Consider the following 13,264-nt stretch of genomic DNA (forward strand, 5'->3'; position numbering starts at 1 on the left):
ATAAATCAGCAGACCATTTCATAAGGAGTATAGTACAAAAATGAAAGTGCCGGTGAAAAAAGGCTTGAGCATTGATTTTCAGTGATGCATCACACAGGATAGTCAGAACATCAGCGTGTGGTTGATCAACCACATAGCAACTGAGAAAGGGAAGTAAATTAGCTCCCTGTGCAGGTACCCAAAAAAGCAGAATTTGTGGGGAATGAAGAAAAACGACGTTATATGTAGCTCTGTCTTGCATGCATTTTATCTCAACGTGTGCCAGTGAGAAGGCACGGCAGATTTGTGTGCTGATAACAGCACTCAACAATGGATCATGTAATGTGCACATAAGAGTGATGAGTCTAAGGTGATTATTAATACTGATACAAACACACAATTCCCCACAGAGCTTGAAAAATGGGGCACGAGGAAGAAAACAAAACATGCAATTAAAATACCTTCATCCCTGGGTCTGTTCATTGTAGACTCGTCTTGTTTTTTTGTGAGCGGACCTGAGGTTCAGAAAAGAGGGGTGGGGGGGGGAGGGGGGACAAGAGCGAAAAAATTCAAAAAGATTGCATTTGCAGCAAAAACAAAACAGAAAAACAAGAGAAGATTAAATGAGGAAAATAGCAAAAGACGAGATGCTCCGTTACGTTTCAGTGGCTCTGCACAGCTAGAGACAAATGTTTACAAGGACTGCACACCCGTTTCCTCAAAAGATAACCCCAAACACATCAGTTTTAACTGCTTAGGATCTAGTCACGCACTGCCTTGAAATGACCCCAGAGACGACTTCTCCTCAACCCTTCTCCCTATCCGTCCTGACACGCCGCTGCTCTGTAAAGAAAAATCAATGAGCAGAATCAAGCCATCACTCTTTTCGGTCAGAAAAGGCAAAGGAATGCCAAGACTCTCTGTATCCTGCTACAGCTCAGGACAGTGTTGCAGTCCCGAGGCAAAAAGTCCCTGCACGATATTGAATGTCAAAACGTAACACTGAAGACACACATTGTGCACAGATAAATTCTGGCATATAGCCTGAAATGAGAGTCTTTACTTCCAAATTAGCAAAGAGGGAGCTGTTTTTGATATTTCCACCCGCACTGCAAAGTCTTGTGACAGGATTCCCCTCACCAAGGTCAAAGAGGAGCCCCACATTAAGCTTTAATGGTAACGCCAGTTAAATGCTCCATAGGGCACGGCCAAAAACAAGCATTTATCACAGTGACCAACCGACGCCCTGGCACGTCAACCTCCGTAAGTCTTAACTGATAAGGATCCCATTAGTTCATTTGTTCTTCAGCCCACAATTACCGATGCGTTTTGTGTCGCTCTCAGTCACTGTCTGCAGAGGCACGTCTTAGAGAAAGCTATTAAAACAACCTCACGTTCACACACACGTACACACACACACACACACACACACACACACACACACGCAGGCACACATTAAACCTCCACGCACTACACAAAGCATGCTAACAGTGTCCTTATCACGTGTTGCTCTCCTCCCCGTACCCACCCAGCAGCACATTCCCTGCTCTCTACTTCGGGTTGCCAAGGGGTTTATCACTCGGAGTTCTGCTGACATGTCCGTTTCTACCATTCTGCTAGAACCCTCACAGTGAAGTGACGGCATATACCCTTTTCACACTGCTTTGCGTCTATTGACAAAGAGCATCACTGCACTCTACTGCCGCATTTTCAACCATCCCTCTCTATGAATATGGTTTCCTGATATAAAATGTTTATCTTCCGTCGAAATGGAAAAGGATCAATGCTGAATGGATTTGCTGCATCCTATGAGTACCAGCATACAGGCGCCTGATCCAGAGAGCACTTCCTGCCATGAAGGGAGATGGTACAGTAGTTGGTCCTCGGCTATGGAGCAGACGGGTAGACAGACCGGTAATGGATAGTGAGGCACAGAAGTCCTCCGTCTTGTCAGCACTTCCCCACTACTTAGCACCACTTTAAAACCACACCTCGCCGCTTAATGGAGACTTCTCTGATTTCATTCCTTCTCTAATGCCTAACACAGAGCTAAACTATACGTGAGGATAAGCTTCGCTCAAACAGACAGTCGCACTTTGTAACGGGCCGTCCGACTTAATCTTAAGACTGCACAAGGTTACCTCACCTTAACCTAAGACTAAAAAACTGACAAAATGAAAAGAAGTACTGTTGACTTTATTACTCTTGATTGTTGAGTCTATAAAATAGCCCTTCACAGTTTTCTAGAGACCTGAGTAAAGTCTTGTCAGATCAACAGTTCAACAAGACTAAGGCTGTGGTTACACTTGTCTTTTCGATGCGACTTCTGTCATCCGATTATGCCAGGACGCATTAACAATCAAGTACGTACGCTCCGCCATCGGATCTTGCTCGCATTTAGATCCGATAAGCCAGACCACATGCCGAGGTGGCCTGGCCCGCATTGAGTTCAGATCTCAGTGAGGTGTGGACCGCATGTGGGCACAATCCGTATAGTTTATCAAACGTATAGGTCTCCTCATGTTCCTGCCAAACAGAAGCTGAGGTTGATGGATATGCCATTAGTTTTACAGGTATGCTTATAAACCAAAGTATTGCCATTTTTTTAACTTTTGACCAGATGATGCCGCTAGATGTAAAGTCAGGGCATCACCTAAGTTGTTGCAATTCATCGTGTGGGGAACATGAATGTGTGAATCAAATGCCATGCCAATCCGTCCAACAGCTGTTGAGATATGTCTGGACCAAAGTGGTAGACCAACAGAAGGACATTGCCATCCCAAGAGCAATGTCTAGCATGGCTAAAAAAAAAATACTTTTACTTAATCATCAGATTTTTTGTAAGCTATATTTCCATTGTTAGACTAACATTTCTGTGCTGGTTGTCAGTATATTGTGGCTATCTTACTGCTGTCATTCCTCTACAGAAATAGATTGCATTGCTATGTGGGTGATTTGCTTTGAAAGAAATGCTCATGGCAGTATCTAGGTCTTAACTTCTGACAACAAACTTCAGAGTTTTGAATGAATACTATAATGGATTAGACAAGACAAAAAGTAGGATGTAGCCGAAGGGAAACAGACACACTTTTAAAAAAACATCTTTCCCTTCTGCCTCAGTAGAGAAGCCTGCCGGTAGGTTGACCATCTCATAATGTAATGGGCCACTGGTCACATAAATGCATTGGCCTACGCAGGAGCATTTGGCTTGGGTTGTCCCAGTGCTGTTTGACCTAATGCAGCTCCAGCTCTCAGTCAACAGCATTTCTGTTCGGTTCAGTGAGCTAGTGGCCAGAGCGCAAGCTGCCTCCCGTCCCTCTCCATTTCCTCAGTGCGGTAAACGGGATGAAGCTGCAGTATGTCATGTCTATGGTGGCCTGTCTGCTTGACAAGGTGTCAGACACAGCTCCGGTTCAACCCCCCCTGCATCCAGGCAGCAGCTCCCAGCACATGCAGTCCTGTCCTTCTGCTCTCCATCTCTTCTGCTGTGCCCTCAGCATCCGCCTCCGCTGTCCTGCGTCCTGAAATATGGTTTTTAATAAAGAGCACAGTAAATGGCTGCTCTAGCGGCAATAAAAATGAAGGATCTTAGGCCCATAGCCGAAGAGTGTCTTGAGGAAACAGCAATGCAGTGAGACAGTTCTCTTGCCTCGCAGCCTGGCTACATAGGGGAGTTAGGGAAGAGCACTGTAAAAGGAGGTAAGGAGCAGGAGGGAGATAAAGGGAGAGTGAAACTCACTGTTCAACCCACAAGAACATTTGTGTTATTTACATAATTCTAAGGAGTTATTTGAATTTCATTTGAATTGAAGAAGTCGCAGGCTACATAGTGGCCTGGTGGGGAAGGGCACGGAGCTCATTTGCATTCAGAACAGTGACCCCTTCTACCGCCATCTGCATAAAGATGGAGAGGGGAGAGAAGAAAGAAGAAGCAGGGAGGATTTCAGGGAGGAGAGAGCAGGAGGGGTGAACAGATGCAGAAAGACAAGAGAGCTGTGAATTTTCTTTTGCCGATGAATTTGTCTGAGAATGGGAAGATAATACATAATGTTGTACTATGAAGATTAAAAATGTGTCAAAATTTGAGTCGAGCCGGCCAGATTTGGCACAAAAACATTTTGATCCAGGCAGTATGATTCTTTGCTGCCAGTTCATTTTGGCCCACCTACATCCGCCATCAGTGGCAATGCAACCGCTCACTGCCAAACGCAGCACAGCACAACCCTGACATCCTCCATTAGAGAATGCTTGACCATCACTTACTGCGACCAAGTTAGCAAGCTAACCTACTAGCTAAATCTGCTTAGTCTAGCTGAAACACCACCAAGAGTCTACAGCCACACTCAAAGCTCTGTTAGGCTGTACGTATAGGCATAGTGGGGCTTTGAACTAAATGCTGATGTTTAGAAGGTATAATGTGTTCACCAAACCTAGTTAGCACTAAACACAAAGTACAACTGAAACTGATGGGGAATGTCAATGTCATTTGGACAAATATTGGACATTTCAAAATGTTGTTTGTTTGTGTTTTATAAAAGTCAGGTACCACCAAAGTGATTAAACACTATCCCTAAGAAGGACATGGATCTCTGTTGGAAATCTCATTGCAATCCATCCAATAGTGGGACACACAACAAAGGTCCCAATGCCAGAATCAAGCCCGGTTATACGGCATGTTCTGTACCACTCGGTTACCAAGGCGCTCAGAGCTGAGTTTTAGAGCATTGAACTCTAAATAAATAATGACCAAAGATTTCTCTCTTTTAAAGCTGGTACTTATGACATCATCACAAGTCTATAACTAACACCGTGAAAACTATTTGTGAGATTCTGACAGCAGTTACGTGTAAAATGTGGTGTGTTTGATGTCAGGGGCATTTCAGTCTCCTTCAGTCTCTATTTCTCTCTCACACACAGGGCAAAACATATCCTTGGGGACAGCATCAGCCTTGTGTAAGCAGTGACCCCTGACAATAAGTGACAGATTCTGACAAGCAGACGGGGCTACATGTTAAATCAGCCTCACTCATTTGCACACCTTGTCCCCTGGGAATAACACAGAAGATTCTACGTCAGCCCCTCAGAGAGCGTGTGACATAAGTAGCGTACAGCATACACGCTGTAACCACAGAGCGTGTATGTGCACTTTCCTATGTTAAGAGTAGTTAAAATGGTTTGAGGTATTCCGTTTTTTAATTTCTTCTTCACAGCATCTCTGGTGCTCTGGTCTCACTTAATAATGCAGTAATATTTCATATTTTCCACTAGCAATTAATCTGTTTCCATCTTTATGTTGGGCCACAGAGCATTCATCAACAAGAAATAATCTGCAACACTGACACAATCTGGCTAAGTAGGTTATGGTTTCAGCTTTAGTGCTAAACTACAACAAAGTTGTGCACCACTCTAGACTAATCCTGGAGCTAGACTTCATACAGTATAAGAGCAGGTATGCATAAACATTTTCTTGCATAATCTCACGTAACTCTCAGGTGAGCCCATTAATCATGGATTTTTTAACATTTCATCATTAGCTTTGCTTACTGTCATAAGTAGCATATGCTTTGCCTCCAAAGTTACACTTTGATCCTGTGTTCTTTTACCTGCCCATCTGCTTTCTCAAACGCTCTCCACTGGATCATTAATGCAAGAAGCACACCCAGATAGCCCATGAAAAGGTGGAGGTTTGGCTTTATAGTGATCTTCAGTTTTGGGCTAATTTTACCCCAGGAGGCCTAAACAAGATTATATTTGGCAATTTATTGAATCAGTTTTTTCCCGCTAACCCAGCTGCTACAACACCATTACATGCAATACAAACCTGAAGAGTTAGTAAAATAAAAAGGCTCATTCCATTCAAACAATGAAACTAGCATGTGAATAAAATGGTCTTTAAAAGTATCTAGTAATTATTTAACAATAATACAATATGACAATGTGAATGTTAGTCCCATAGCTAAGTGAAATTATAAAAATATGCAAGTTAGTCCAGCTTACATGTTCACAATTAATAGTAAACTAGACCAACAGTAATTGAGAAACCATTACTAATTGAGACTAGCATTAATACAAAACCAGGAGATTATCAGAGAATGTATTTGATAATCTCCTGGGTATCTTTTGGCTCACGCTAAGAGCTCTTTTTCCAGTGAATATAATCCTGGCTAACTGATCAGATATCTGAAATTTCTAAAATGATGAGAAAAGTACAAGCTGCTCTGAAACAGTTGTGACACACACTAATCTTTGCAGGAAGACTTGGGATTTCACTCTTACTCTCACTTTCTTCTGACCCACTTTAAATGCACAGTTTAACAGGCCAAGACCAACTTAATCTCTTCCCATATCTAGTATGAAAGTTTTGTCCCACTCACCATCTTCAGTTGGTACGTAGATGTTGAGGTAAAGGCAGTCCTCACTCTGGTTCTGAACATAGGTCGCTGCAGCGTCCAGGTTGTCTGTGAACCACACTGGGAGCATGATCTCAGGTAAAACCCCGTGGACATTCTGGGGACACACTGGTGCAAAATTGGTGGCATTGCGAATCTCTTGCCAGGAGCCTGGAGCTTCAGGAGGCTGGAAGCGGCGCTCGCCAACAGGTGGCGTGGCATACGGCACACCTAAGTACTGTTCCACAGGGCCCAAGATCTCATTGTTGAGGTCCTTCTTGATACCACGTATCTTTCCATAGCCAGTGGACACTATGGGGTGTTTCAGGTCAACTCGTTGACACGAGGAGAGGGTGAGGTGTAGCACTAGTCCCAAGAGCCACAGCAGACAGTGATTAGCAATCTGCTGAGAATTATAATGACGCTTCCCACCATAGCCTTGGTGGCTGGCAGCATTGAGAGGAAAAAACAACATGTCCAAAATAAAGGCTCTTTTAGTCATATCACTAGGACTTCAGCTGTGTGTAGAGAGGGGTCACAAACTCAGTGGGTAATGAGAAATAACAAAGGAAAAAAGAGGATTTGTGGAAAGGGGACAGCTTAACGGTTTTCCTATGGTGACATGGTGAGCCGGAGGAACAGGTAGCATTCTCAGGTAGACTCTGCGGTCTCATCCGTCTTCCTCTTTGGAACTCCTGATGGATCCAGGGCTGCAGTCAGGAAGCCAATTACACCTGGAAGACACAGACAGGTTGCAGGTTTGAGTCAGTGTGTGAATAAGTGTGCTCTTTAAACCCTGTCAGTGTTTTGTTTTTTTAAAAAGGCACAAGAGGACAATATGGGTAAGCTGATTCTACCTAAGATGAAGTGTCTGCTAGATCAAAAGAGAAGGAATAATGACACTCGACTGCAGATGTAGTACATTTATATTACCCCGAGGTTAAAGTTAGAGGCTATTCTGTCTACCACAACAGACACCAAGGGTTGTATATCTGTCATGTCATGCGATTTAGTGGTGCTGAAGACAATTGATTTGAATAGAAAATAGTGATGTCAGTGAGAACTAAAGCACTTGTGGTGAAGTTGTTTGACTAAAATTGAATTACGTTGTAACACAACCACGCAGACTTAATGCACAGAACCAATAGTTAAACAATCACTGCGCCTGACAGTATAAGTGTAGCAGTGCAGCACGTACTGTGTCTAAAATAGGAAGTAAACATCTTCATTAAATATGAAACCAGTAAATATGCCACCATACAGTATACACTATACAATAAAAGCCATTGTGGTGAACACAGAAGAGTGTTCACCACAACAGCTTTTACTGTATCCATTGGTGTCTTTCTAGGTTGCTCATTTGTGTTAATGCACCTGTTTTTCAACTGTCCTGTTAGCCAGCTAGCTCCATGCTACTTAACCAACAACTACCATAGAGAGTCATGTGCATGTAGTCCATGTTTATTCCATTTAAATATATTTTCTTTTCTGCCACTGTGATGCCATCTGACTGCATTATCAAGCTTTAGTGACATTTGTAGGCTTTTCATCACTACTTTCCTGAACAAAGAAATAAAATGTTTCTCACATTCAACTTTTGTCAAATTTCATATCCTAGCTGAATTTGCAAATAACCATGTACATTGCATCTACAAAAGCGGCTTGTGTGATGCCTCCCCCTACTGCATTTTTGGGCGCCAACACAGCTGTATTTAGAGTTGTAAACACACTGAGGTGAAGACTGAAAAGAACCAAAGGTAGCCAGGTAGGTTTGGAAAGTCAACAAGTTACAACTAACACATTGGTTTAATTTTAATCTGCTTTAAGATGCTATCAGAAATATTGGGAAAAAAATGGAGGAATAGGCTGGAAATTTCAAAGTTTTTACTTCAGAATGTGTCCAACTAGGAAGAACTTGAACTTGTCGGTTTTGGAATTATTACTTGAGAACAGAAGCTAACAATGAGCATATGAAATGAGGCACGTATAATCCCATTTTCAATCCCATGTCAATTTTGTTTTCTCTTGTTATATGAAAGAATATAATATCAGTGTACTTTTACATCAAAGTCCCTGTCTTTTCTTTTCTGTTAAATGGTTTCAAATATTTGATGAATCATCCTGTGTTTACAAAAATGAATCAGATTATTGTATAAAATCACACTTCCCCGTTTGTGGTTCATAGTAGCTAACAGAGCGACATGGAGAGAGATAGGAAGAGATGTGGGTTTTGATATCAGTGGGCAAAAACTTTGTTTTCATTTCCAAAACGATGTGGCTGAGGTGTAATTCACTCAAGGGACGGCAAAAGCCTCCCGGTTGATGCAAAGCAACCGGGAGGCTTTTGCCAGCGGGTGAGCAGGGAGCTCGGGGTGCTGGTGGCATGGAGGGAGGCCGGGTGCCGTTCATCTGCATGTACTTCCCACGCTGCAGTGACACAGAACCAATTGAAAAGCTGCAAAGTGTCCCTTTCATCTCTCCCTCGTCCTCCTCCTGATCTGAAAGGTGAGAGAGGTGAATGTGGAGGCAACAGTCCTCGTCTGATTTAAATCCCTCTTGTGTTGGTGCAACACTCAAGTATTTAGTTTCACTGGGAAATACGTCACACTACAGAAAGCTAGAGAAGCTCTAACTTCCATTTCGTTGGAACATTAAGTGTCTGAGAAAATGCAATTTGTAGTCCAAAGGGAAACTTTTTCAATGACCATGGTGTAATGTGGCTCCTGCTTCACATTTCATATTCTACATAATTACAGCACTTTGAAGTGTAAAACAACCCTCACCTTGTAATCAACGTGAATCCACAGAGAACACCAAATAAATCAACACATCATTCTGAGGAGTGAAGGAGGCAAACCCCATTGGCCTTGCACCCTTTTCAGCCGTCCCCACTGTGTCAGAGTTAGCCTTTCCCGCTCAACTCAGTTCAGTTGGTTCTTGCTTCCACATCATTACAGATGAATGGGCAGTGCTTATCTCACTCTGGCTTTGGGAGACGGAGCCGTTTAGGTGTGATAAAGGCTTTATGTGGCGCTAACTGTTGGTTGAATGCCACCTCGTCCGTCCCCCCCCCCCCTCCTCAGCTCCGCAACATCCACACTGTGCTGCCAGCCAGCAGACACGAGGGATGACAGCTGAAAGATGGCGTGCAGCATTGCAGGATGTTCAAAGTTAGTGATGTGAGTGGTACTCTGCTTCATAAGGACAAAACAGGAGCAAGTTGTGTGGAAAAAATATTCAGTTCATTAAAGCCCTCCGAGTGACTCCATCTTATGACAACTCCACAGTACATTCTGAGCAGGACGGAAGTTGTGTAAGGACACCCTGCATTTTCATTCGAGAAAGTTAGTGTGCGTACATAGCCTGTGCGTTCATGTACTGTGAATTATACACAGTACATGACTCTCGACACGTTGTAGTAAAGGATCCATTGTGAGGGGGTAAGACTGCGTGATTTAGAGAAGCCGCTAGACTTATTTGTATTAAGAGGCAAAGAATTGAGGGAAATGTGTTGATTTTTGCTTTCCCTTATTGACCCAGCCAAGTACATTCAAAGCTTGACATTTTGGGAAATAAGCTTAAACGCTTATTTATGCTTAAACATATTTAGATTTCTTTGCTGGTCACATTTACACACCTGTGTATAGCCTAATTATTAAGTATATAAAGTATTTAAGTGAGCTTCACCTTTACCAGCTGCAACATTAAAGTAATGAAAACTAAAACAATAATTATAATCCGATGATATAGGGCTACCGTTTGTATATTATTTGAAATAGGCCATTCTGCATGATGAGTGTACGTTTACTTATGGTACTTTAAGTATATTTTGATGCAAATGCTTTTGTATTTTTAATTGAATTACATTTTTTTTCTGTAACATAGTATTTTTACACTGTGCTCCAGTAAATCATTTAATTATAAACACATTGGCTGTAAATAATATGAATGGTGATGACACAGCAAACAATGCGAAGACGACGTCCGTGTTTCAAGGCGGGTCTGGTGGGTTGTCAACATTGCCAGGAACCGCTCAATGAGGATGGTCTGCCCTGGTTAACAGTTGCATCAGCTCACAGGGGGCACTGAAATGCGACAGTGCCAGCCAGAAGAATACAAATATTTTCAGTTTATTATGAAACTGTGGCGGGACAAAATAGTCTTTGGCAGCGCGCCAGTCCAGGTGATTAATGGGAAACACTGCCATGAGGTAGCCAGTTAACCAGCAGAGGGAAGTCACTGCTCCTGGCCAAAGAAAAGTCTACACAAAAACACAAATTGTAGTTTTTACACTTCTGTTTTAGTACAGAATAAACTAACAAGACAACCTCCGGACAGAGCCATGCTTGTGGTTATTCCTTATATACAGTCTTTATGCTTTAACAGTCTGCTGGCTGTGGCTTCATATTCAACGGACATGCAGATATGAGAGTGGTTGATCAACCAGCTACAAATTAGTAAGAGGAATGTATTTTAAGGTGATAAGTTCAAGAGGAATACTGGAAACAAGGCAGACACGAGCTGGACATCAATACCTATACAATATACAGTAAAGAAAACACTGTACGAAGCCTGTGGTTTCAAAAAGCATTAAATGACACAGAGCTGCTGTCACTGCTCACTGCTCACAGTTTCTATACTTACTCGTCGTATTCTGTCGGTAAATGGGACTGAATATATAGCACAAACCCAAGGTCAGAACACCTTCAACATGCACAGTAGTTCAGGGATGCACACAGAATGAATGTCCTCACTGACTGAGATAGCATAAGCGAGGGTCAAGTTAACTGTCGGACTGTTCTCTTAAATGCTTGTCTCCCTGCATGCACTGGCAGTGACGTACAGACACACGCTTGAAATCAGATGAGGCATCAGATGTTGCATGCGAGACTCTACGGTAAGCACAAATTGGTCTGTTCTCAACCGCTCGCACGTGACTTGCAAATGGTAGTACCCGAACATCCCGAACATCTGTTCATGTCAACCATCCGTGAGCTGAAATGGCATCGAGCGTGAATTTACGCGCATAAAACGGGATAAATTGACACACAAATCACCGGGCTGTTTTAAGCTGTTGTTATGTAACAGGTAGCTCTGTCAGTCGAAGCTGTTTGAGAAGGTAATGTCTCTGCCAGTGGGACACTTTTATGGGTATGTTTAAAATGGAATGGTCAGAGTGGTTTGGGAAAACTTTCGCAGAGCGGTGGTGTTGCGGAAAATGCTTGCCTTGGGGATTTTATATTGCTTTGTTTCCACTTTGACTGTTAAAACTACATGCATTACTTCAGCTGTCAAGCTGCTCTCCTCTGCTAGTCAACATCTGTGGTCGACAAGCAGCTTAGCAAGCCAGAAACAGAGTGCTGAGTTTTTGACTAAAGTCGCTCGTCTGCTATATACAGTCACTGTGCATAGAAAAAGGGACCCTTTAATCTAAAAAACAAACAAAGCTCTGATGGTTGTTTGTTGTATTCTGCTGCAACCGACAATGTCTGGATATGGCCAACCATTGTCTCTATGCATTGATATCTAATGGGAACGATAACTTGCTTTTGCAGGAGACATTAATAGTGTCATTTAGAGCTTATATGCAATGACTTTGAAAGTAAATGCACATTATTCCTAAGCCCATGATACCTTGCGTGAATTATAGGCACCTCTTCCGATTGTTTCTGTCACCGAACCGGCATCTGCAAGACTTAGTGGTTTGCTTCAGGTGCCTTCCCTTTTTTCTTAGTGATTGTGGGGAAATAACTGATGTGGGAACACAGCCTGTCACATCGTAAACAGAATAATCAGATCATTACAGTAGCATATTTAGCTACTTGATTTCTTTGCTACCAACGGTGAAGTGATCTGAAAAGCTATTTTCAGGCTTATTAGTAATTTCTTACAAATTCAGGCAGGTTTTATTAAAACAAGACTATGTACGCTTTGAAAGAGGACATATCATAATCATTCTTCTCGTGAATGGAAAGTTGAATTCATAAGCAGTAAAACGCACCCTTGAGCAATTCAACACACTCGGGGGTTTTGCTACTCGAGTCTTCCTCGCTGTGACCAGTAGCCGCAGACAATTAATGTTGGCTAATGGTGGAAAGGTTAAGATAGCATTTTGCCGTGTCGCTGACATAAACAAGTCAGTTCTCTACTTCCGTACTGATACCCTTATGTTTTAGCATTTACCATTATCACTTGTGGCTGCTAATCAGCAGAAGTTACATAGACTCACTTTAAAGAAGATGGAAAATAGAGCACATAGAGCTTCAAAGTCCCCATCAGTGCATCCACTTACGTTAAAATAACTTAGCTTACCACTGCTCTCCAGGGCTACTTCTTCAGGGTTGCACTTCCCGTCCTTGGTAGTGTACGCATACTTATCACAATATCATCCAGCGTGCTCAACAACAGCAGAATCAGAAGTAGAAACTAATCAAATCACATAGATTCCCCAATTTATTCGTTCTCTATGCACAGTTTCAAAGATAAATAGTAAAGGCCTAACGTGATAGGTTTGTATGTCACTACAATGTGAAAATATTTTGTCGTGACGTAAACAATAAGCTTTTCAGCTGGATAAAATAAAAGTCCCCCCTCCCTTTCAGGTGCCGCTGGGCACCTTTGCTGTCAAGACAATTGGGCCAATAGAGAGTGAAATCTGCAGAATCCTGTTATCCTGTTTAAAGTCAAACTTTGACATTTTAATTCACGCAGAGTATCATGGGAATAGGAACAAGGCAGGCATACACAAAATAATTAGCTATGGCTTAACTGCACAGATTACAGATGTGCATTTCATGTGTTAAAGAGTACAACAGATGTCAGTAAAATAGGTGTATAGAGGTCTCAATGTTCCCTTACATCTTGAATAGACTGGGCAAGATGAAGTCTTTTTTGTT

At 42.4% G+C, this 13,264-nt stretch overlaps 1 protein-coding gene across 1 annotated transcript in view; it reads right to left on the bottom strand.

Annotated features, from left to right (window-relative positions):
• Positions 1 to 13,264, bottom strand: part of nlgn2b (neuroligin 2b) — a 56,152-nt gene that overhangs the window by 24,520 nt on the left and 18,368 nt on the right. The window contains exons 2-3 of the mRNA XM_031856929.1: positions 6,354 to 7,102; positions 441 to 494 (exon numbers count right to left, since the gene is read on the bottom strand). Of these exons, the coding sequence (XP_031712789.1) occupies positions 441 to 494; positions 6,354 to 6,870 (571 nt within the window). The 5' untranslated portion in view covers positions 6,871 to 7,102. The remainder of the gene's footprint in view (positions 1 to 440; positions 495 to 6,353; positions 7,103 to 13,264) is intronic.

Source organism: Anarrhichthys ocellatus, unplaced genomic scaffold (genome assembly GCF_004355925.1).
Source record: "Anarrhichthys ocellatus isolate YVR2014 unplaced genomic scaffold, GSC_Weel_1.0 scaffold18, whole genome shotgun sequence".
NCBI lineage: Eukaryota > Metazoa > Chordata > Actinopteri > Perciformes > Anarhichadidae > Anarrhichthys > Anarrhichthys ocellatus.